The sequence below is a fragment of the Dipodomys merriami genome, unplaced genomic scaffold, assembly GCF_024711535.1.
Source record: "Dipodomys merriami isolate MVZ:Mamm:240054 unplaced genomic scaffold, mDipMer1.0.p SCAF_39, whole genome shotgun sequence".
Classification (NCBI taxonomy): Eukaryota; Metazoa; Chordata; class Mammalia; order Rodentia; family Heteromyidae; genus Dipodomys; species Dipodomys merriami.
The window spans coordinates 2,463,061-2,489,481 of record NW_027205492.1 but is presented as its reverse complement, the minus strand read 5'-3'; the positions used below and the strand labels follow the sequence as shown (position 1 = coordinate 2,489,481).

The window sequence follows — 26,421 nt, the reverse complement described above, 5'->3', positions numbered from 1 at the left end:
ATCCATGGCTCCCAGCAAAGTGGACAGGACTTGGGATGGGGAAAGTATGTACCATGAGAAAAAGAAGGGAAGGGGCTTACAGGCAGTCACTGAGTGAAGAGAGCTAATCCCTTGGGGCTGTTGGCTGAGAGAAGAGCAAGGAAAAGATTGAAGATGCAAATGAGTTGATTATTTAGGAGCAATGTTCTCATTAGGGAAATGCACTGTCTAAGAAACGGAAGTCCCTCAAAATAGCTCAGATTGACTTTCCAGAAAATCCTGGACAGTGGATGAAAAGGATTTGACACTACAGATAAATCATTGGAAAAATCCAGTGCACAGGTTTTCCCCTGTCTTTCTCTCCCTGATTGTTTCTGTTCCTTACTTCCTCTGTCCACCTGCCCCATCTTACTTCCTGACCACTGCCTTTGCACTTTGTTTGGATGTTAGCCACCAGCCACCAGCCTTTGGTTTGCAATGGGACTCAGTCTGATCCTTAACCTTCTCTGGGCATTTGAGATCTAAGACTTCTTTTACCATATATACAGTGTCCTCTTAACAAGTGGACATACCCATGTGAAAATGGGTCTATGGTACCACTGACTGTGTTGGTTAATATGGCAACCATGGCTCAGGGAGTGGGGAAGGTAGTTTTCATCAGATAAGTTCAGGATGGAGAAGGCATAAAAACTATTCAGGAACACCCTATTCAGAGACAAGTAGTGTATCCATTTTCTCAGGGTCCCATTTGTTGGTGGTTCTTGAATTATCGCTTCTTTAGAGGTAAAATAAGGGATAGTGGGAGAAAAACAAAGGAGTGGGTAACAATGTTTGACAAGAAATGTACTCATTATGTTACTCATGTAACTGTAACCCCACTATACAGCATCTTTACAATAAAATAAAATAAAAAATCTGGGTCCATAGAGTGTTTGTCATTGGAAGACAGGCTCTGAGAGGCAGGGGGCTCTACTCCCCACTGAGCCCCAGAGTTGAACCATCTCAGTTTGACTCAGTAAGACAGTGATCTGAGAAGCTAGATCAGGTCTCCTTGGGAGTACTTCTGTATTTATATTCAGAGAACCTCAAAGAATATTCCAAGTGCTATTCATTTAGCAAATGTTTGTCATGAAAATTTTGATAAATTTCTATGAAGGAGCCTTCATCTAAATCAATGGCATCATTCTATCTTCCTCCTACATGGAAAAACACCTAGTGCTTTTTAGTTGCACACTTTCAATATGCAGAAGAGCCTCCTGGATGCTTTCTTCATGGATGAGGGGATTTTTGAGTTCTGGGTGTTGGCAAAAGAGGCTGGAATTCCAGATGTGGCCCACACAAAGACTATTGTCCTAACAGTCTTTGTCTCAAATGCTTTGCTGGACCCATTCTGGAAGAACAAAATCTCAAAGTCAGGGACATGACGGGGCCATGGGGTGGAGGTCTGGGTGGGAGCCCAGATGGTAAATCTTAGAAGTAAAACCTAACAGAGAACTGGGAACTTTCTCCACAACAGAGCACTGCCTGTGACAGTCTTTGACATCTGCAAGCGCCCCACATTGCTGAGATTCAATATGGAATGCCCATGCTGGGAGAGCAACTATCATCTTTTTAGAACCTCCTCACAACCCAGCATGCATGTTTATTTTCTCTGCCGAGAGCATCATCACTCCTAGTCTCCCTACAACACCCAAAGGGGCCCTTGAGGGGAGCCATATGTGAGGTTGATAAGCCAGGCAACTGGGCCAGGAGGCAGGGTCTTATTAGAGGTATACCAGGAAGTCTGGCCTGCACTGGTAGTTACCTTTAGCAGAATCAGTGATCATCAATGACAGAATTCAGCCCTTCCAGCCAGTTTTCACTATGACATCTGTTTCAGTGGTCATAGCTCATGGCCTATAGCAACGCTTTCTACCTAGAGCAGCTGCCTGAGCCTTTCAAGGACTCACAGAAGTCCTCGTGTCGTACCCTTTAAACTCCAACTCCCACTGTGTTCTCCCAGAAAGATCTTCTCTTAAATATCCTCTTAGCTACCTCCCTCACTTCCATAAAGTTCTTCTTCATACTTTAGTTTGTTGATGAGATCTGTTTAATATTGTACTTTGCATTGTTTTCCCAGCACCCCCTGCTCCGCTGTGTGCTTTCCTTTCTTTTTGCTTCCTTGCGCAGTTGTCATCGGCTGACAGACCCAGGGGTGACATGTTTATGATATTTATTATAATAGCACTCTCTCTTCTCACCACCCTGTCAGATAGAAGTTAAACCACAGGAGGGCAAGGATGGTTCACAAGCCAATCAAGGTCCCTAAATTGTAGCTTGTTTAGATTACTGCTAAGTAAATATTGGCTGAATCCAGTGAAATGAGTCTCAGATACTAAAAAAAAAATGAGTCCCAAATACTTGACGATGTTCTCTGCTGTTATAAATTAATCTCTGAGATCCCAAGCATTTCCAAGGATTCCTATACACACTGACATGTGCCAGTGTGTATAAGAACTGATGGTGGAACTGATTCTTGTTGAGGGTGAGCCAGGGACTCAGCATCCTGCCCTAAACTGGGGCCTGCACAGCCCAGGGTCAAGTCTGTACTGCTAAGTCATTCATAATTTAAAAGTTCTTCCTTTCCTTTCCCTTGGGTCTTTAGTGGTACCATTCAAAACAACTCCTACCTATTCTAAATCCCCTCCTAAAAACTAGCTGTATTGAGATTCTGTCTGTAAACAAACACAAGAATATAAGATGTGCACGTTGCTGTGAGGCAAGGTGGAAAAGAACAGAAGCAAAATCCCGAGTTCATCCTCTCTTTTGGTTTGTAGTTTGGTTTCCCTCTACAGCCAAGTGCCTAATGAGGTGTGGCCCTGGGGAGCCAGACAATCAGTTCAATCTGTTCACATTGTGAGTTCACTCTGCAATCCTCAGCAGCCTAGGATACTACCAAGCTTGTTCAACAAGTTCTGCTCACATGTGCTGTGCTGCATTGGAATGGCAGGAGACACAGAGCGCAGAAGCCTGCCTTGTCTGACATAGGGGCATGTGTGTTCTGATGGTACTATCTAGGCACAGAATTGCAGGATGAGAGGGACACAGGTTCCTGACACCAGAGGCACTCTGGAAAACTCCCAGGGGACCGCTGGTGTTGTCTAAAGGGGTAGGTGTCACTTAGGTAAGACAGAAAGAACTAGCCAGAGATGATCAAGTCATTGATGGCAATGTTGGGGCTCCATTTCTGTGCAGAAATGGATTCTACTGTCCACTGGGGAGAGAAAGGCAGGATGAAAAGAGCAGCAGGTACCCAAATCTCTCAGGAGGTGGAGTATCCACAAAGTGCACAGGCTTTGAAAGGGGGAAAGAGAATCACTTAGCTCCCTGAAACATTCCAATGCTGGGGGAGAAGGAGAATTTTAGGGGTGGCACCGAGATAACAAGTCTGGGCTTATTCTGTCCATGGACATCTATGAGAGAAGGACAATCCTGGCTAGGGTGCCAGGGGACCTGGGCTGCCCCATAAATATCCATTTGGTCCTTTGGAGTCAATTGGATAAAAGAGGAAAGGCATAGAAACTCTGGTCCTCAAGTCCTGACTGAGGAATGGCCAGGCTTGAAGGACAGAGCCTGGTCTCATCTATAAGAGCTTGGGAAATTTCCAAAGGATGATGGAGAATATGGGCAGATAGCACACACCCCTGACAGTTGTGTGCCTGTGAGAAGGGGCCCCTAACTCAAAGTAGAAGGGAATGTACTAAGAAAGTATTCTGCAGTTATATGACTCTGGTATTAGCCCTGTGGCACACTCAGCACACTGATGCTTTCCCATAAGAGTTCTGTCCTTTAGTCCCCACGTGAATGCTCATGCCACAGGCAGGCACTAGATCAAGGATGCTCACTGTTGACTGTGCATTCTTAGTGCTGGCCACCATTGTGCTCCACCCATAGGTGAAATAGTGTTGGTTTGTGATAATACTGGGGTTAGAAAGTAAAAAACATCTCCCTCTTCTTATGCATGTACATCATATAATGAAGCAGATGAATGCTATGCAGAAGTGTTTACAGGCCATATTCTACTATCCACCTATAGAGTTGATCTGCAATAGTGCAGTTCTGCATAAAGGCTATACACAGCTACACTGCTATGCACAGACATCCAAGTAAATATGCACAGCTGTCTGAATATATACAACTAAGTAGAATATCCCAGGAGTTAAAATTCATAGGAGCTGAATAATGAAAACAAGGTGAATAGACTCTTTAGACTTGATTGTGAAAAAAGAGAGAAAAAGTGTTGAACACCCCTGGTCTAGACCCTCACTGTGTGGCCAACAGCTACACATGGCTCCCAAGAACTGGCAGTGTGTGGTGTGACTGTGAGCCCAGTGAAGATGTGCAGGGAGTATAAATCGCTCACCAATTTCAAATACTCAGCAGGAAAAACTATGTAAAATATCTCCTTAATAATTCTGTGTTTATTATGTGCTAGAATAATAACATTGTGGCTATCTTGGGTTAAATAAATTTCTCAAATTAATTCCATGTGCTTCTCTCTCTCTCTCTCTCTCTCTCTCTCTCTCTCTCTCTCTCTCACACACACACACACACACACACGCACACACACGCACACACACACACACACACAAGAGGCAAGAGGTTCATGTTCTCTAATGGCAGGGTTACTCTGCAGGACAATCTATCTGCTCAAGGGGGGGTGTTAGGATGATCCTCTCTGAGCATTCATTTTCTTACTTCGGTCTCCTTTGAGTACTATGGAAACAGAGAAGCTGTGATGTTCTACAAAGGACCCTGGTTTGGCCTGGGGCCACTGCAGAATAGAAAGGTCTGGGTCCCTCCCCCCAAACCCACTTGCTCAGCAATGACAGTTCCATAAATAGCAACGGCACCTGCTGGGTGTCTACTTCTAGGAAACTACTGCAGGGGCAAAGTTAGAAAAAGAGACCTTGTAATTGAGACCGGGAAGCTAGAGAGAAATGTTAGATGAATGATCATTTTAACCAAGAAAAAAAGAAAAACACTCTAGTTTTTTTAGGGAAAGAGGAAATTTATCTCCCCACCTCACCACCCCCCCAACCCAAGTAGGCTTTTACCAAACTGTGCCCTGATAAATGAGGACTGATAGACATCTCACAAATGCTGCCCTGCTGGGTAGAATTGATGCTTGATTCTTAAATAAACCCACCCCTTTATTCCTTTCCTAATGCCTAATGTACTAAGGGAGAAAATCAATTCTATTTTAATTTCATGAGGAAAAAGGCTCAATGAAAGAAAAGTGCAATCGAGTAAAACCTCAGTGTGCAGCCCTCTACCAACCCAAAATGTGTGATTATGTAATCAATGGATGTCTCCTTAGAAGGCCTCTCTGATCTGCCCTTCTGCCTTTGCCTCTGACAAGGAGTCCAGAAACTCCACATTTGTCAGAGAAGACCCCCGGGGTACTTGGAAAATTCAATCTAGCTTCAAGTCCTCTAATTTTCCCCTCTCTCCAAGTCTTTTCCATCCTGATTCCCCTTAATTTTGATGTCTTTGTCTCCAACCTAACTGAACAAGGCTTCTCTCCATCTATCTGGTATATTCTTAGTCTAGGATCCTTCAGGGTAGTTTCTATTCTCCCAGGCCCAGGAAGCATGATGGTCTGCTCTTCATGAAGAAAGAACTATATAGCGTTAAGCAGGTAGATTCTAAGTTCACATTGCCTGGATTCCAGTCCTAGTTTTTTTGTTTATTAGAGATTAGAACTCTGGAAAAAATACTTTCTCTATGTCTTAGTTCTTTACCTCATCTCAAAAGTAGAAATATAGTCATAATCTCAGAAACCTGAGAAGATTGACTGAATTGTATTTGGAAAACACTTAGAATGGTAAGAATTGTTCATTTTTATTGTTACAGTAGAGATGTCCCTCACATGATGATTTTGGTGGTTTCACTTAGTGGTTTTTGACTAATGTACAATGGTGCAAAAGGAGACCCAAGGAACCACTCTGGGTTTTTCTGTGATTTTTTTTTTTACTTTCAGTAGAGCATTCAACAAGTTACATGAGCAAATCGATGCTTTATTATAAAGTTGGCTATGTTCCATGATGTCACCCAAATGTAGGCAAATGTGCTGAGCACATCTGAGCAAAGCCAAGCCATGAGATTTTGGTAGGCTAAGTATATTGAATGCATCTCAACTCATGATTTTGATTTCTTCAACTTACCATAGGTTTATTACAATGTGACCCTGGTTATTAGGAAACAAGTAATTGCCACAAAGACCTGAGGAGCAGAGGATTAGGGCTTTAGCTTCTGACCTTGTGGTTCTATAATATTCAGATTTAGTCAATATAATGAGACTTAGCACCTGTTTCTGTGTGTTTTCTGTAATAAAAAAAAAACTTTCAACGTGATTTTTGACGTTCAGAAATGTTGTAATGCTAGTATGGAGAATTTCTTTTTCCCCCCTCTTTTTTCATTGTTAAGGTGATATACAGAGGGTGACAGTTACATAAGTAAGGTAATAAGTACATTTCTTGTCAGACTTGTTACCCCTTCCCTCATTGTTCTCCTACTTCCTCCACAACCCTCCCAAGTTGTTCAGATCATTTCCAACATATTGTCTTGTGAATATGGCTGTTGCATTGGTTTCCCCCTTGTCCTTTTCTACCACATATCCATGGATGCTGGCATCATGCAGAACCACAGTGTATGACTAGAACCATTAACACTGATGAATTCTATGAGCTGGATGACATTACAGAGTGCAGTCTTCTGCAAATCTAGGTGAACCCCACTTGATTTTTTTTTAACCAATGTATTTGTTCTAGTCCAGGATCAACCCAGGACCTATCATACTTGATTGTTATTACTCCTTAGTCTCCTCCCATGTAGGACAGCTCCTCAGTCCTTCCTTTTTCCTGTGACCTTAGCCATATTGAAGAATACTGATCATGCTTTAGTTTTTGCTGCCATCTTCTTGGATTAGTTGATATTATGCATTTTTAGCAGACCCCCCCCCCAAATATCCAACTTACTCAAGCTCTCTGCCCTTCCTGAAGCATTGTGTCAAGAGGGACCTGAGATCTGTATGTATTTTTCATGGTTTCTTGTCATTTTTACAAACCATTCCACATGGGAAAAGGAACAAAGGGACTGTCTCCTTTGTTAGCAGATTTACAGACTTGGACCCAAGAGAAGAGGAACTTCCCCAAGCCAGAGATACCAGACAAGTGTGAAGCTGTCCAGCAGGAGATGCTCTCTAAGACCTTCCTAGAGGAGGCACATTCAGAGAGACTCACCACCAAACCCTGGAGCCTGCCAATCGCTCTACCCTAGAATCTGGTCAACTAGGTAGATCAAGAAGAAGGGAAGAATATAGAATGTAGGAAATTAACATCAACATGACCTCAATTCCAACTGTACCACATCAGGATTTGTTACATGTTCATTATTTTGTCAGCACTTGGGTTTGAACTCAGAACCTTGTGCTTGCTAGGCAGGTGCTCTATCAGCCCTTTATTGACTTGGTCATGTTTGAGATAAGATCTTACTTTTGGCCTGATCATATTTATGTTTCCCATGTAGCAGGAATGACAGGCACCCAGCTACTGATTTGAGCAAAGGCCCTACAAAACTTTTGCCAGGGCTGGCCTGGAACTTCCATCTTTCCAACCTTAGCCTTTGGAGTAGGGCCTACTCATTCCTAATGCTTGAGAGAAAGAAGGAACGAAAGAAGGAAGGAAGGAAGGAAGGAAGGAAAGAAGGAAGGAAGGCAGGAAGACAGGCAGGAAGGCAGGAAGGAAGGAAGGAGATGAAAGAAAAGAAGGAAGGAAAGAAAGAAAGCAGGAAGGAAGGAAGCAAGGAAACAAGGAAAGAAAAAGAAAAAAGGAAGGAAGGAAGGAAAGAAAGAAGAAAGGAAAAAAGGAAGGAACGAAAGAAAGAAAACAAAAGGAAAGAAAGAAGGAAGGAAGAAAAGAAAGAAGGAAGGAAGCAAGGAAAGAAAAAAGAAAGATGAAAGAAAAGAAAGAAGGAAGGAAGGAAGGAAAAAGAAAGACAGAAAGAAAGAGAGAAAGAGAAAGAAAGGAAGAAAGAAGAAAGGAAAAAAGGAAGGAAGGAAGGAAAGAAAGAAAATGAAAGGAAAGAAAGAAGGAAGGAAGAAAAGAAAGAAGGAAGGAAGCAAGGAAAGAAGGAAAGAAGCAAGGAAAGAAAAAAAGAAATGAAAGAAGGAAGGAAGAAAGAAAGAAAGAAAGAAAAGAAGGAAGGAAGGAAGAAGAAAGGAAAAAAGAAGGAGGGAAGGAAAGAAAGAAAATGAAAGGAAAGAAAGAAGGAAGGAAGAAAAGAAAGAAGGAAGGAAGGAAAGAAAAAAAGAAAGATGAAAGAAAGAAGGAAGGAAGGAAGGAAAAAAGAAAGACAGAAAGAAAGAGAAAGAGAAAGAAAGAAAGAAAGAAAAAAGAAGGAAAGAAAGAAAGAAAGAAAGAAAGAAAGAAAGAAAGAAAGAAGAAAGAAAGAAAAGAAAGAAAATTCAACAAACCTTGGTTCCTTCTCTGAGCCAGGCCAGGTGCTTGAGTCATTGCAGTAAAGTCAACAGCACCCTGGCTCTGTTCCCTATGAAGGGTCTCTGTAGGTCGCCTCTGCCAGCAAGCCAGGAGGTATGGCTTCAAGGGGTCCCCATGGCTACAGTCATGGGATCATTTGCTTTTTTCATATGCATGCCTAAAGCTGACTGGGAAAGACTTAGTCCTGCAGCTTAGCAATTTAACCAGGTTAAACTGAGCAAAACAGAAACCGCTGAGTGAGAAGTTGGAAGGCAAGCCACTTACATTCAGAAACCCAAAAAGTGTTGTTGGGCAGGCTAAAAAGCCATTGGGAATATCACTAGACACTCATTAAACAAGAAGGTTTCTGTGAAAATGACAAAAATCATAGCACCCCGTATACCCCAGCATGAGATTAAAAGCTGGAAGGAGGTTTAAGCTTCATATTATTAAGCTGCATTACGACAGTTTAGGAAGAAAGAGCTTAGAGCCAGCCAAGGTAGGGGCGGCCCTGTGAATGGGACTGGTTCTGTTTGAAGCTGTAGAAGTGTTCCTCCAGTGTAGGGAAGGGGAGGAGAAGAGGGAAGATGGACTTAGCCTCATGGACTTAGCATCTATTGACAGGAATCCATAAATCTTGTCTAGAAGCTGATTTAGCAGAGAGAGAGGAAGCATTGTAAACATATATAGTTGTTGGCCTCATGCTCACCCAATTTGATTGCTCTCAGCTGGTGCTGTACTACCTGAGCCATGCCTCCAGCCTGGCTTTTTGCTGGTTACTAGGACACAGAATCTCTCTCAGATTTTTCTACCTGGGGTGGCTTCAAACTGTAATCCTCTAATCTCAGTCTCTTGAGTAGCTTGGATTATAGATGTGTGGCACTGGTACCCAGCCTGGCTTAGTTTGGGTTGCTGGATGGAGAGTACTAGCAAGCCTCAAATGGCTGGAATCTGAGCTAGCTTGCTTGCTTCCTTCCTTCCTTCCTATCTTTCTTCCTTCCTTCCTTCCTCCCTTCCTTCCTTCCTTCCCTTCATCTTCTTTCTCTTTTTCTTTTGTATTGTTTGACCTTAGACTCACTAGGAAATGTGCTCAAGTCAGGGAATCGGTTGGATTTAGCAAACCCTAGGCTGGCCCCAGCCTACTCCCACTGCAGCCTCGCCTCTGGTTGGTGGTGACCACATAGACAAGAACCAGCATCTCACAGTACTGTGGCAGGACTGTCTTCATGTCGACCATGGCCTGTATGGGTCCCTGAGTTGGTCATGCTGAGAAAGGAGGGTGGCCAAGAACATCCCCCAGCCTAAGGCTGTGCCTCTGACCCCTGAGGCTTAGCTTTAGGGAGAGGAGAAGCCTGCCAGGCAGCCACTGGGCAAAGCCTTCCTTCCCTTGTGTGGTCTTTTCAGAATGCTTAGGCTGCTAGATTGCAGACCCAGCTTTGAACCCTCAGCACCTGGTAAGTGGTGAGTCTGGGTTTCAGCACAGGTGGTGTACAGTTAAGCTCCAGTGCTTGCCCCCAGCCAGGCTGTGACACAAGCTCTTCCCTCCTATGGCAGCAAGATGAAAAGATGAGGCCAGTAATGATGGTTTCAGGTCACCCCAGTGGTTTCTGGCATAGAAGCCCCTTGCCCTCCAGGCCTTACGGACTCCATGCGTTGGCTTGATTTTATTCCTGCTTTGACAGAAGCCTCATCCTTCTCCATCCAAGATGGCAGCTGTCAGGTTCACCCCGTTTCCTCCCACCCCAACCCCAACCTAGATCCTTTTCAGCATCTGATTGACCCCAAGCCTTTGTTGTCATTTGCCTTTCAGAAAGCCAAACCCTCCCTCTGGGGATTTCAGTCTTCTGCCTCCCTCCCCCATGCCTGAGACTGGATTTCTCATCATTGAGTATGTATTTGCATCGCCTGTAGATCTTGCTAACCACAGATTCTGGATCTGACCTCACATTCGGATGCGCAAGCCAGGGATGATTTCACAAATTTGTCTCTTTTCAAGGTCCTTGGTGCTCTCTTGTCTGTGGGCCAGACTCTTTTAAAACCATAGCTATGAATCTATGCCATCCCTTTCTCTTAATTGTTCCACAGTATCCTCAGGGTAAAATCTATGCACTTGTATAGTCCTATAAAGTCTTCCAGGAGCTGACCCCAGCAGGAATGCCATATACAGTTGCATAGTTTGTGCGCTGCACAAATTCACACCATCCAGGGAAGGAAATCTATTAAGTGCTGGGCTGTGCCTAGAAGGAAGAATCTGACTAGGCACTAAAAAAAGTCATTATCTTGTCTCCTCACAAAGGTACCCTCTGCTCATTGACATGCAAGAGTCTGAGATTTGGAGGTAGGAGACTGATGGATGCCTTTTTCTCATTTGCACAAAAGCATTTCATAAGTCAGTAGTGATTCTCCCCATCCTCCTCTTCCTTCACACTCCAGTGCCGTACCACTCCTTCCTGTCCCCTTTTTACCCAGTGAACACCTTTGCGGAAAGTTTCCTGGCCCAGAGACTCAAATCACTTTTCTTTGCTATCAGCTTCCAAGAACCACCTTTCCTTCCTTCATTAGTGATTATCAACTTTTCTCCATGCGGCTGAGAATCTAGTCTAGGGCCCCATACATGTTAAGCAAATTGTCTACCACTGAGCTACATCCCAGCCCCAAACGGCAACCGAATGCACCTTTGCCCAGGCTCTCAGTGGTTGTAACTACCTTGCTGTCTGGACTGAGTTTCTGCAGGCTGCCCAATGCTTAGCACCTGCCAAGTACACACACAAAAGCTCAGTGAGTATTTGTAATTCTGCAGTCTCAAAGACTTACATAGGTGCCAGATCTCAGCCTGCCAATTTCTGTTGTTTCTTAAACATTTTATTCTGAAATAATTTTACATTTATGGAGCAGTTGCAAAAAAAACCCAACAATACAGACAGTTCTATACTGTATGCAAACTTCCCCTCATAGTAACAACTTCTGTAGCCTGGTGTATCTTTCAAAACGAAACGTTCCCAACAGGGCATTCCATTAACTAAGCTCAGACTTATTTTGTAATTTCTCCCCATTTCTCTACAGCCTTTTGTTTTTCTTTTCCAAGTTCCCACCATACCAACTGGGAGGAATTGTCATGTCTCCTGTTTGTGCCTTTAGTGTCCATTTCTCGACCTCTTGTCTTTCTAATGTTTTACTGCAAGAAAGCAAAGAAGTCATATTTTGAGAGATCTAATCAGGAGTCTTTATTAAAAGGCAGACTTCTGTCTCAAAGAGCAGCAGCCAGCAAAAACACTTAGCACTGTTAGTAAACTGAGCCATGAAAGCCAGAGAAGAAAGTACAAAAACAATACCAACAAACTAATTCAGCTCCAATGGAGAGCTGAAGTAGGATACCTTGATGACCAGAGAAGAGACAGGAGACAGGGGACAGGACATGAACATGGAAACAGTTGGCATGGAGTAATGGTGCCTGAGCTGGTCCTAAACAGGGTCAGGTCAGGGTAGAGTCACAGAAAACTTGAGTACCAAGTACTAGACTGACAGGTTGAGTAACCTATCATCCAAGACCCTGCCCCTTGCCTCCAGGGATTAGGGTATATCCATCACTTGGGAGGTGGCGCGGGGGGGTGGGGGAGCTTTATCTTCCCCCACAATGAAGACAAGATGCCAGACCCTACCATCCACCACGTGGCCAAGATGGTGCCAGCTAAACCTGATCTCCCCACTTCACCAAGACCCTGACACTGTGGAAATGCTAGTTGGATTCAGGCTTGTTCTCTAGATGTTTCCCATTCATTATGGGAAGAAGATGAGAGGGCATGTTCCCTGGCCATCCTTCATATCTGGAGATTCATGGTCTATGCATGACATGTTTCTGATATTGCAAACCATGATCCCTTGTTTAAGGCATACTTGTCTGTTCAATCTCTTGACTTCAAGCTGTTTTGTTTTGTTTTGTTTTCCCCCTGCCATGTGTCACTCATAGTCCAGCCCACATCTAGAAGGGGAGTCAGGCTTTCCCTCCAGAAAGGAAGATCTTCTAAGCATTTATGCAAGTCTCTTTAGTTTCAGGCCTGATTTTGGCATTCCTCATGAGCCCGTCTGCAACCCTGTCACTATGGCCATCCATCCATGGTTCCCTACCATGTTCCCTTTTAGAAAGGCTTCTGTAGCACAAGCCGCCTCTCACAATTCCTCTGTGCTCCGAGTCCCTGCTTCACCATCCTTAGTCCTGGCTGTCCATCAGAATGTCCTGGGTAGCTTTACAACTGTGTCTATACCCTATGCTCTGAGCTTTATGTATGATTGATTTATGTGGAGTAGACGCGGGGCTCTGGGCCTTTTATTTTTAAAGGTCCCCTGAGCATTCTATATTCTTCCAGAGATCAGGACAATTGACCACGCCCAGTACTCATGTAACTTTTCTGGGACAAGCTGTCTTTTTCCCTGTCTGTGGCAAAACAAATTTCTCCCAGACATGTCTTCCTCAAGAACTAGGCTCCCTGAAAAATCTATTAATGTTTGTGTTTGTTCTCCAAATCGGAAGCTGTGTATTCTTCTGCCTCCTCCCTCCCCAGAATCAGCACAGTGCCCAGAAGGAAGCAAGTTATCAGGGTACAAGAGCAAGTCAGCCTCAGCAGAAGCAAGAAGCAATAGCTGAGTATACACAGAAGCACAAGTCTCTGAGGGCTCTGGCTGGCTCCTAGTCCTAGCCACACCCAGAACCACGCAGTATGTGTGACAGCCATAAACACTTTTCTATTGTACTTGTCCTCAGCAATCTAGGACAAAGGACCACCATGCCCCAGAAGTTACGGGGATGTGTCCTGCAGACATCTGTGCTTCCTGATGCTCTTTGGGAAGGACAGATTCCAGCTGTATTTTTAAACTTCCAGGAAGACAAAGAGCCCACACTGAGCTTTCTAGCCAGAAATCACCTTGAGTGGATCTCATCCGGCACTATTTGCTTCTAAAGCCTTCCAGATGGCAAAAACCATGCGTAGGAACCATATCCCAGTGCATCTTGTGAGCTTAAAGATACAAAACTAACACTTTATCCAACGGTGAGTGACACTGGTCTATTTTAACTCTGTTCTATTGAATCTCTGGTCTATTGAGACTCTGGGTATGAGCTGGAAGCCTTTGGAGAAAGGTAGAAGTAGAGGGATGGATAAGCCCAAAGGTTTGACATGAAAACACAAGTGTAATAGCAAGAAGGAAAGATGTTAAGTTAGGAGGATGGTTCTGGAACATCAAACTCTAGGTGACAGATTTAGACTCAGTTTCCACAATCATCACTGCTGCCATTACAGATTCACTCAACCTTAGATTTTTAGTTCTACTTAATCACCATCATGAGTGTACGTGAGATGCTTGCCATCTGGCTGTGTATAAATCTATAACTTGGAAGAATCAACCTAGTGTTCCTCCATTGGAATCAGCCTGTTGTGGATGATCTCTTTGAATGATTCAGGGGGCCTGCCAGGCCATCCTAGGTTTGTATCCCTGTCACACAGGGACTCTGATGTTCATGCACCAGCCAAGAGGCAGAGAGCTCCTGGTGCTCTTTCCTGGCAGACCCCCACCCCTACCCAGTGGTCCTCTCAGCCTGCTTCATCCAGGTCCACCTGACCACTGTGTCCTCGCTGAGCCTCAGTTTATCTCAGCTGAGGAATAAAAACAATCGTGAAAAATTAGCACCAGTTATTTTTAGGGTTCAATGAGATAAATTTTATTACATGAGTATCTCTCCATTGCCTGTAACATAGCATGCATGACAAGGTGGTGTTTTGGTCATGGCTGCATCTTCCGATGATAGGCTTGTATGTGTGTGTGTGTGTGTGTGTGTGTGTGTGTGTGTGTGTGTGTGTGTGTGTGTGTGTGTGTCTGTCTGTCTGTCTGTCTGTCTGTCTGTCTGTCTCTCTGTCTGTCTCTCTGTCTGTCTCTCTGTGTCTGTGTCTGTGTCTGTGTGTCTTGCGTGTGTATGCCTATGAGTCTGTATTATGTGTAGGTACTAGGGTATGTGTGTGTGTCTGTGTGTCTGTGTGTGTATGTGTCTGTGTGTGTCTGTGTGTGTGTCTGTATGCCTGTGAGTCTGTATTATGTGTAGGTACTAGGGCTTGAACTCAAGGCCTGGGCACTGTCTCTTAGCTTTCTCACTTAAGGTTGGTACTTTATCACTTGATTCACAGTCTGGCTTTTTCGTGGCTAACTAGAGATGAAAGTCTCATAGATTTTCCTGCCCGGACTGGCTTCAAACTTTGATCCTCTGGTCTCAGCCTCCTGAGTAGCTAGGATTACAAATGTGAACCACTAGTACCTGGCCCCACTTTCATTTTGTATATGTTATTCTAACAGGTCTCCCCTTTGCTCCATGCCCAGAGATTCATGTTGCATTATGCATGTAAGGCCACCGCGTCATCCCATTCCATTTTCCTTACCTTTCTTCTTCTTCCCCTCCCCAGCCTGATCCCCCACTAACTTCGTAAAACTTGCAAGTTAAATTTTTCAAAGACTGTTTCTGACAAAGCAGTGGGAATTAGATTTGGTGAGGCCCTTCATAAAAAATTGAAGACACGCTATATTAACATACATTGATTTATTCATAGTGTTTCATTACAAGCAAGTGAGGATCCTGTAATACCAGGAAAGGTTAGGAGAGCAGGGGAGAGCGGTATATTATATTGACAGCTCCGTGGAAATTGAGTCGCGTTTGGATTGAATTTGGAGCGTAGGAAAGGAGCTGGCTAGTAAATAAGGCATGAGTTTTACCTCCCAGTGTCGGTATATCAATGTAATGCCATCAGCCCAGACAGGGGGACTGGGACCATATTGTGAGAGAATGCAGACAGAGGCACATCCTTTCCCACTGGTATGCCTGGGTCAGGACCACAAGCATAACTCTGACCATCTCCCTTTTCCTGTTGCTAGGAAACCAGCATCCAACCACACTTGCCCTTCTTGCCCTCCATCTTGGTCCTTTCTCACCTCAGGCCATTGCTCTGATGGCTCTCTCTGCCCAGAACAGATGAGGGAAGGGGCGGGGGGGGGGTAAAGAGCAAGCTTTTTCTTCTGCTCCGACTACCATCCTTCATATATCCATTCTGTTCTATCCTAAGAGAAATACTGAGCTCTCTGACTTGGTTTGGCATTACTCAGAAGATACTAACATAAGCATTTGAAGCTGACTAGAGTGCTGAGAAGAATTAAGGCTCTTAAGAAATAAGTTATTGGAAAGAGTAAGGGAGGTGTAACTGATGATCGTTGTGTTTTCAAGCATTTTTACTTTGAGTAGCAAGTAGTGTTAAATTCTTCAAAGGATTGTGGGAAATGAGCCTGGGAGATTCAAGCAGCAGCAGCCCCCTCTCCTCTTTCGCCCAGTCTCTGGGAGACGTTAGCCAGAAAATAGTTAAGCATAGAGGGGTGGAGACCTGTCTACCCCTAGACCTTGCCTCTGATTCAGGCTGAGTCCATTAGCCTTTCTCCTCTTGCATTCACTCTGCCCTGGGCCAGGTCTGGCATCTCTCCTTGTGTACATGGCACTAATCACAACATCACCACTGCTCAATACATGAGAGGGGAATCACCCATTGGGCGTCACAACTGGGAAGAACAATCTGTTTGGCTGTCCTGTAAGTATGAGGCAATTTTTACTAAAATGACATAGAGCATCTATAGAGCTGGCTGTCCTGTCTCTAGAATAGGAGACATTTGAGAGCAGAATCTGATTTCTCCTTTGAGCCTCCCTAAAACACAGGGACTGGAATGCAGGAGTACAGGGAAAGAGCAAACTAGGGGATGGATGAATATGTTCTCTTGCTAATGACCCATGTCTGCAGGTCAGGCAGTGTAGGATAGAGTAGCAAGCCAAGGCTTTGAAGTCCAGGCTTGCGTTTAGTCCAGTGTTGGGGATAGGTTATTGAATAAGTGCAGGAGTGGGTGATTTACAACCTACGTGACAATGTGGATTAATGTCACAAACAGAAAGTGAAAAGGAAGATAGAGCACATGCTGTAGGATTCCATTTACATCATGTTCAAAACCAGGCAAAACTAGTCCATGCCTTCAGCATGAAATAGAGGCATTTTTTCTCAGGGAGGCAGAGAGGATGGGAAGGAGATACAAGAGGCAAGTCTTGGTTCTGGGGGCGTTCTCTATCTTGATTACACGACTACTTTTGCAAAAGCCTGCATCTAGCTGGTGCTTCTCTGAATGTACTACTACTACTACTACTACTATTATTATTATTATTATTTGGTGCCAATACTGTGGTGAACTCAAGGTTTGGATGCTGTCTGTTTGCTTTTTCACTCAAGGCTGGTGCTCTACCACTTGAGCCATAACTCCACTTCTGACTTCTTTTTGGTGGTTTACTAGAGATAACAGTCTCAGACTTTTTGCCTGGGCTGGCTTCTAACCACAAACCTCAGAGCTCAGCATCCTAAGCAGCTTGGATTACAGGCATGAGCCATCTGTATTTGAATTAATGTTACACTTGAATAAAAACATTTTAATGTTCATTATAAACACAAAAATAATAGGAGAAACTTTTACAATAACTTTACTCATAAAATTGGGACTTCAAGGTATCAACAGAGGATTTTGAAAGTATATTTTACTTTAGCATTAGTCAAATGACTATTTGTGATCTGATTTCTTAATTTATACAATTGAAATCTTTTGAATTAGAACTTTGCAGGTATATAACTAAAACCTAACACTAAAAGTAAATGTAATTCAGCAAAATGATTCAAGAAGAAAGTTTTATTTCCTGGATAAGATATAGTTTATTGTATATCAAATTTAAATATTTCCTTATAACTCTTAATTCTCTAAAAAGAATATTTAAACTAACTTGAGTACTTCTTACCTCCCCCAAGACATCAAAATGTTGCAATATTGTATTAACTATCTTCTATGTGAATTTTGCCTTATTAAGCATCATGCTTATTTTATTAAGTTGTATGAAATCCAAATCCATGTTTTGGAAAAATAATAGTATTTCATTCTTAATGAATAAGAATTTCCTCTTAAAAATATTTGTTTATATTTGCCTATTATGTCATTGCTTATCTGTTTATTGAATTCATTCAATACATGAATCCATAAATTAAAGAAAATCTTTTTTTTTTGGTTGGTCATGGGGCTTGAACTCTGGGCCTGGGCACTGTCCCTCAGCTCTTCAGCTCAAGGCGAGCACTCTACCGCTTGAGCCACAGCACCATTGCTGGTTTTCTGAATGGTTTATTGGAGATAAGAGTCTCACAGCCTTTCCTGTCCGGGCTGGCTTTGAACTGTGATCCTCAGATCTCAGCCTCTGGAATAGCTAGGATTACAGGTGTGAGCCACTGGCGCCCAGCAAAGAAAAACATTTTAAAGGAACAAAAGCAATAAGACAAATAGCAAAATCCCCTATCAGGGTTTAAGGATGTAGTTCAGTGGTAGAACATTTGCTTACCATGCACAAGGCCCTGGGTTTGACCTAGCATTGTAAAGAAGGAAAGGAAGGAGGGAGGGAGGGAATAAAAGAGGGAAGGAAAAGAAGGACAAGAAAAAAAATTCCTAGAAATTTAAACTTTGTGATATTCAAATTGTCATGCATGCAAGTAGCACCACACCAATAACAGTTAAATATTTTTATGGATGAGTGTAAAACCTGAATGATCACTTGAAAAACTCTTATACCTTGATTGGTTATTACTGAACTCATAGGCTAAGTTATGGGAAATGTGGTCTTAGATTGTCACCTATCTGCAATAGATCAGAAAGCACAAAACTTGGCTTTCACCATAGGTTGGTAGTTAGAAAAGTTTTGCTTTAATACAAGTTGTTTCCAATTAAGTTTCAGCTTCTCCGTCAATAAAATGGGAATGACTATCCTGATTCTCCCACTTCACACACACATCACCACCTGCCCCGTACTGGGGCTTAAATTCGGAGCCAGGGCATTCTCCCTTAACTTTTTCCCTTAAGGCTGGTGCTCTACCACATGAGCCAGACCTCCACTTCTAGCTTTTTACTAGTTAATTGGAGATAAGAATCTCAAGGACTTTCCTGCTCAGGCTGGCTTCACACTGTAGACTCCATCTAAGACTCCTGCATATCTAGGCATGAGCTACATGCGCCTGGCATTACTCTCATTACTCTTTCTCTCTCTTTTTCTCTCTATTTTAAATCAGTATATCTTAATTGTACATAAGAGTTTCCTTGTGCTAGTTTCATAAAACGTATAAAGTACTTTGGTCAAATTCACTTTTTTATTTGCCTCTTATCCCCCTCCTCCTTTTATTAAAAAAAATTTAGTGCATTTTCTTATTTGATGTTCATACATTCATAGGGAGTATTTTGCATGATCTGCATTTTAGCAAACCTTCTACATAATTTATGTCAGGCTGCCACATTTGGACCCCTCTCTCCAGAGTGTGTTCGTGTGCCCCAAGTTGGGGAATAGCACACTTTTGGTATGTGGCTGATTCAACTGATGTTTGCTATAAGGGTTAAATACACAACAGAGCTGTAAGACTTCAAATGAATAATAAAATGGGAACTATTTCATTAAATAACTCACTGGTTGAAATGATAGTATTACAGATATATCGAATGTAATAAGATCTATTATTAAGATTAATTCACTTTCTTATTTTTAATGTGACTACTGGAACATTTGAGATGATGCCTGGGGCTCAAATTTTGATTCTTGATGGGATGGGGTCACTGTGGTTGTTGGCAGTGGAATGCCCAGAGCTAGGCTCATCCATAAGCTGGACAGTGGAAGCCTGCTCCATGACACTCACTGATTCAGCTCCCAAGCCCTCTTCTTTCCTCCCCAGTGAGCTCTACCCAGCATTCATCATGGGGGTACTTAGGTGTTTGCTTGTTACCTTGTCCTGCAGATCAACTACAAGGCTGTGGGCTCACTGGACCCAACTGCTGACTTGACCAGCCAAAGGGGCAAAGTATTCAAACTCCGGAATGAAACCCACCACCTCTTTGTGGGTCTCTATCCAGGAACTACCTACTCCTTTACCATCAAGGCCAGCACAGCCAAGGGCTTTGGGCCTCCAGTCACCACTCGGATTGCCACCAAGATCTCAGGTATGACTTTGAGAATAAAAAGGAAGGAAGGCTGTCTCCCCTTGCCCCCATCACCATCCATTCTGGAGTTGGATGAGAATAAAAGGAGGAGAGCCAACTGTCATTCATTTGTGAGGTAGCGGATCGATGCCAATGTCAGTGATTCAGTCCCTAGAGGGCTACTGCTGTGATCCCATGATGAAAATATAATCCATAAGCTTCCTAAAGTTTGAAAAACTAGATTCATTACACGGCAGCTCACCAAATAATTCTCCACAGGTTTCCATTAAGTAGTGTGAACACATCCACAGGAGAGAAAGAGACAGAGACAGAGACAGAGAGACAGAGACAGAGTGACAGATACAAAGAAAGATGATAGCTAGATGATAGCTGTCTATCTACTAGTTAGCTAGCTAGCTAATAGATAGATAGATAGATAGATAGATAGATAGATAGATAGATAGATAGATAGATAGATAGACAGACAGACAGACAGTGGATACTTGGATAGATAGAAAACAAAATTGTTTTGTAAGTTTCTTTTCTTTTGTCCAGTGTCAGGAACATCATAGGTTCTTCAAAAAATATCTGATGAATGAATGAATGAATGAAGACCATTCCATAATGGTCCAAGATAACAAACTCCCTTTACTGATAGGGCTCTCTATCATGGGGTGGCATCAGAACAGAATGATCTCTGAATGTTCCTTTCCCGCTTTCAGTTTTTAGAATATCTGTACAATTTTAGTTTCTAGGCACACACATTTTGCATGTGTTTTTGCAAGACTCATGATGTTTTCTGTAGCTTAATGTTTCCACTTATCCTTATCCCATAGGCATCTCCCATGTTGCTGCATTGCTTTCATTATAAAGTTCTGTCAAGTGAATGGACGTAATTTAATTAAATATTCCCCTGTGGTTGGATATATTTGGTACTTCCATGTTGCTTTTTTTTTTTTTTTATAAAATAACACTTCAATAAACATGTTACAAACTAAACTTTAAATCATTGATGGGGATTGTAACTTTAGGATTAAATTCCAAAATTGAAAAATGTGATTAAAGGAGATCTGTGTCCTGATAGCTCATAATACAAATGACTACATTTGTAGTCGCGTTGCTTCAGTTTATAGCCAAGTGCATTTACCAAAGTGAACTCTGCCTTCATAGCGTTATTAAGTACTTCTATTTCCTCTGTGTATCTTTTTTTATTCCATGAGATGAGGAAATCTTTAATGCACAAGAGCCCATGACCACCTCACCACCAGCCTCTCCAGGTTTCTGCGCTCTTAGGGACCTACAGGCAGATAGGCAGTCAGAACCTCATATCCAGAAGTTCTTGTCCACCCCCTTCATGGTCATCTGGAGAGTCTTTAAGGATGGCGTCAAGGTGAACAAAGTTTGAGACCTGTGTGAGCTCACCTCTGATCTCTGTTCCCTGCTCAGCTCCATCGATGCCTGAATATGACACGGACAGTCCACTGAACGAGACAGACACAACCATCACTGTGATGCTGAAACCTGCCCAGTCCCGGGGAGCCCCTGTCAGGTGAGAAGCTTCTTCACTTGGAGTGTGCTGCTTTCTTCGTCCAGATGAACCGTGTGACTGGCAGTGCTTATGGACAAGGTGGACCGGAAGCCAGACTTCTTGATACTCAGAGGGTCAGCAGCCCCAAGCCCAATGAGAAATGGGACTGCTGAGCCCGGATCTTCTCAGCCCATGATTCTGTAGCCCGAGGGAGTGTGCTGACAGAACCCGAGACAGCCAGGGAGAGAACATCTGAAATCACAATTGTAGGAAGGATAGCAGATCGGGTTAGGACCCCACGCATAATCCCTTGGCAAGATCATCAGTGACTGACAGTGACAGACAGACAGACAGAAAGGCAGGCTTACTGAATTTTCCATAGGACCTCCTTAGAGATGTTTTTTCATTTTGATAAATATTATTTTATACGATCAGAGGCATCAAGGCATTGCACCTTTACGTTCCTCTCCTAAGGGAATCCTCCTTTGGTCTCACTGTGTGTGAATTCCTTAGTGATTTTTGAATAAGACCTGAGGATTGGTACAGTCTAGGGCCATGTGGTTTCACAGGCGCTTCCAGCATTCTATAGCTGGTTTTAACAAGAAGATGTGGGAGTATGTGCAAGTCCAGGCAGAAAGGCATCTCATCATCTAGGCTGACCAGTAGTGAGCCCAGGGTTAACCGTAGGACGCCCCCCTCTCCCTTCCCTCCTCCTCCCCCCTCTTGCCAGTCCTGAGGCTTGAACTATGGGCCTGGGCTCTGTCCCTGAGCCTCGTTGTGCTCAAGGCTAGCACTCTACCACTTGAGTCACAGCACCACTTCTAGCATTTTCTGATTTGTTTTGGAAGATAAGAGGCTCACAGATTTTCCTGTGATCCTCAGGTCTCAGCCTCTCCTGAGTAGCTAGGATTATAGGCATGAGCTATCAATGCCCAGCTGAGCATCTCTTTTTTAAACAAGGGCAGTAACATTGGCTTTGGGTTTTGCTCAGGACTCTAGGCAGCAGGACCCTGGCCCACTGAAATGATAGATGTGGTTCTAGATTTCACATTGGCTCAGTTCAGTTTACTAAGCATGTGCTGGTGTATTCCTGTGTACCATGAATGAGAGGTGTCCTCAGGAAACAAAATATTTATGTAACACGTTGTCATTAAGCTTGGTTTGGCTCATTGACAGACATTGCTTAAGTGTGTTTAGAATATGGAAATATACTAGGCATAAACAAATTAAGTCATAAAGGAATGCAGACAGTAACTAGGGACAAGGGACACAAAACCATAGTTGTCGTCACAGAGCTGTGCATGGGTGATAATGAGTACTCAGAGGAGCAAATTCTCAGGGGAGTTGACACTGCACTGTAGGTTTTTTCCAAGTTGCTAGGACCTAGCATAAGCAAATGCTTGGAGCAAAGAGGCAGGCTGCTGGACTGAGAACACCCAGGCCTGGGGTTGAGTTTGCTTTATCTGAGAGGTGAAGATCAGAATGGTCGGCTGTGAACAGATGTGTGTGCAAGAAGCTCAGATGTACTGGAAAGCCATGGGAAGACACTGGGGTATTACAAGTAGCAGCATCATTCTGTGTGTCCCTGGAGGCTGGTATGCTAGCCTGGGAAAGTCTGTTGAGATTGTCCTGATCTTCATGTTTCCAATCTGTACCTACTTCTACCAAGAAATCACCTGTAGTGGATGTTTCAACTCCATCTGAAGACTGTGCAGTTGTTATCCCCTTTCTACTGGTGAATCTACCAGCACCACAGCAGATGGGCAGATGTCTCTGGGTCATCTTATCATAGAAACTATCTGGCATTCTATGGCTGTTTTAGGTCTGCCCTACCTGTGCTAAGCCAAAACAGATGCTGACTCAAGTTACAGCAAGCTGTTAATCCTGTGCTTTTCCTCAAGTTATTCTGATGCACATCCTCTCTTGTTTTTCTCTGCATTCTGTGAACTAAGAACTTGAGGTGTGAATGCCAAGCATCACATTGGGAAGGCTGAGTTTGAATGCAGAACCTGTGGGTGCCAAATTACATGTTCTTTCTTGACCATCAATGCTTACTCCTTTTAACCATTCTCTCCTCCTATATCATGGCATTAGCCGATGCTTCCAAGATAGCAAAAGAACAGTCTGGAGTAGAGGAGTAGCTTTACCAAAGTTGCACAGAAATGTAACTACTAATTCAGTGCATAGCCTAGATGTGCACCAAGTCTCTGATCTTTTAGCAGTAATCAGGAAGACAAGGCTATAAAGCTTTTACAAAGTGGCTTGGTCCAGCGGGCATCCCATTGCAGAGTTACCTGGTGGGCCTGAATTTAATCCAGTTCTTCAAAGTCCTCTGGCTTTGTTTGGAGCCAGGAAAAGTGTGAATTCAGTGATAGTAAACTTGGAACTTAAATCTCACTCTAACTTTGCTGAGTTTATCTAAGCTTGATCTTGATTCTCTCTGATACCAAGTTCTCCTTGCCTGCAAAGCACGGATGGTAAGCATTTTACCAAGGTAACACACAGAGCCAAGCAGGCCAGAGGACAGCTCTGCCTTATCCCAAAATCATCCAAAGGCTAAAGCAAAGGGCTTCTCAGAACAGCCCAAACAAACAAACAAACAAACAAATACATGGGAAAACTTTTCCAGTTCCCACAAAGGCCCTTCCACGTGTCCTCCAAGTCCCCACATTCTCACTTTGCAAGTCTATGTAAAAAGCCCATGCACAGTAAGTATGAGGAGGGAGAATGAAATGGAATAGCCCTGCAGCAGCGTGATTGGTAAGGAACAAAATAGTCAGGCAGTTCTGCAGAGCAGACATGGGTATTGAAAAATCAATGGGGAGCAGGGTGCTGGTGGCTCATGCCTGTAATCCTAGCTACTCAGGAGGCTGAGATCTGAGGATCGCAGTTCAAAGCCAGCCCTGGCAGGAAAGTCTGTGAGACTCTTATGTCCAATAAACCACTAGAAAACCAGAAGTGGCGCTGTGGCTCAAGCGGTAGAGTTCTCACCTTGAGCTGAAGAGCACAGGTACAGCACCCAAGCCCAGAGTTCAAGCCCCATGACCAACCAAAAAAGAAAAATCAATGGGGCCACTGGGTTCCTGTGGGTTATGCCTATAATTCTAGATACACAGGAGGCTGAGATGGGAGAATCGAAGCCAGGCTGGACAGATAAATCTGAAGGACTCTTATCTCCAATTAACCATGGCTTTAGTGCTAGAAAGAGTCAGCTATGAGTGTGAAAAAGTCAAGTGAAAGTGCAAAAGTTCTGAGTTCAATTCCCACTACAACAACAACCAAAAAAAAAAAAATCAACAAGCCAGGCACTAGTGGCATATGCCTGTAAACCTAGCTACTCAGGAGGCTATGATCTGAGAATTGTAGTTCAAAGCCAGCCCAGGCAGGAAAGCCATGAGACACTTACCTTCAGTTAACCAGAAGTGGAGCTGTGCCTCAAAGTGGTAGAGCACTAGCCTTGAGTAGATAAGCTCAGGGACAGCATCCAGACCCTAAGTTCAAGTCCCATGACTGACAAAAAAATCAATGAGATCTAGACACTGCAACCCCACACAGCTATGGCTGTTCACTTTGTCTTGGCCCATAAGCCAGAACAAAAGGAAGTCTTCACAGAGCCTACTTGGTTCCACTTAATGAGCAAGCACTTGCCCTGGGTCATTGCTGGTGACTACACAATCTGTATCACTGACACATTCCAGTAAAGCTCTCTCCATTTTGCAGATACAGACACTGACATATTCAGAAAACTCAACCCATCAAACAAACAAATGAAACAAGCCGAACTGAAGCCCAGTTCTGACCTTCCCACCCCCCAGGGATGAAGGTAGACATGACATATTTTGCTGACATTTCCATCCCCCCAATTTTTTAATTTAAAAAACAAAAGGAAGGAAATGTCACTGCTCAAAGGGGAAGTGGTGGGTGGGTGTCTGGAAATGTCTGGCTGCTCTCCTTTTCAGGGCTCTGGTTCAGGGTGGGTAGGTAGATTCTTTGTTTCTGGAATTATCTCCAGACCATTGTTTGGGCATTTACCAAGAAAGGGAAAAGAGTAACCAATGCCTTGTGGGATTTTTCACGACGACTGTTAATGATTAGTCGAAATACCCTCAGCATATCTCAGTCACCTTAACCTTGAGCCGAGGGTCTGGAACTATGTACATGAGTGGGATTTGATCTGCTGTGGGGAGGATCTGGGAGGAGCGGGGAGGTTGTTCCTGCTGATTGAGAGGAACAGTACACGTGATAAAGAAGAGCACTAGCCAATACAGCAGACCATGAGGAAGCCTGCAGGTTCTTAAGTTGTGAAAACAACATGGCTATTCTTTGGCTCCAAGAGGCTCCCTAGAAGCATTAGGCCAAGGGATCTTTGAATCCATTTTTTTGTAGTTAGTAAGAAGAAGTGCTTCTACTATTCTATGGCATATTAGGGTATATTGTACAATAATTTTTATATATTTCAAAGTAAAAGCCTGGGGAGAGTAGCTCATGCCTGTAATCCTAGCTACTGAGGAGCATGAGACACAGAGGATTATGGTTCAAAGGCAGCCTGGGCAGAAAAGTCAGTGAGACTTTATGTCTAAAACAAACAGCCAAAAGTCAGGCTAGAGGTGTGGTTCAAGTTGTAGAGCACTAGCCAAGCAAACAAACTGAGCAAGTACAAGGCCCTTGAGTTCGTACGCTGGTACCTAGAAAGAAAAAAGAAAACTAGAAGAGAAGAATTTGAAGGGTCCCAAATCATAAAAATGATAAATATCTCAGAAAATAGAAACATGGATCATGTGTCAAATTATATTACGCCAAATAGGTAAGTCCAAATACTATATGCCAATCCAAAGACAACAATGTCCAAAAGAAGTTATACTTGATAGTTGTAAACTCTTAACCGATCTTCCCTTAGGTGATGAGTAAGCTGGTTTGAAACTAACGTCTCTAGTTCAGGGGAAGAAACTAAAGTCTCTGCTGCCCCAGAAGTTCTAAGTCGTGGCGTGTCAGGTGATGACTGAGTGTTTTGGGGTTGGGATATGATAAGATGTGCTTAGGCCTGCTAGGGGACTAAGGCCAGGCACCATGGTGTCCCAGAGGGTTTCTGGTCCATGACCAGTGAATTCAGGTGGTCTAACTGGAGGTGCTTAACTTTCAGACAGACTACCAGAGCCATTGCCTCTCCCTCCAACCCAGGCCTGTGCAGCCTGCTCTAGCAGGGTCGTCTTCCTCCTCCTGCCTACAATGCTTAGATGTGAACAGCCAATCTTCAGCCTGGGATTTCTTTTGCTAGGTGTTCCTTAGAGTATGCAGGGAACCCTGGAGGGGAGCAGGAAGAATGGCTGTACAGGCCTCCCC

General features: G+C 43.5%; 1 protein-coding gene across 12 annotated transcripts in view; it reads left to right on the top strand.

Moving 5' to 3' along the window:
* Positions 1 to 26,421, top strand: part of Ptprt (protein tyrosine phosphatase receptor type T) — a 992,204-nt gene that overhangs the window by 723,670 nt on the left and 242,113 nt on the right. For all 12 annotated transcript variants that reach the window (XM_069989779.1, XM_069989783.1, XM_069989780.1 and 9 more), the window contains exons 9-10: positions 19,373 to 19,574; positions 21,000 to 21,102. In XM_069989779.1, coding sequence (XP_069845880.1) covers positions 19,373 to 19,574; positions 21,000 to 21,102 — 305 coding nt within the window. The remainder of the gene's footprint in view (positions 1 to 19,372; positions 19,575 to 20,999; positions 21,103 to 26,421) is intronic.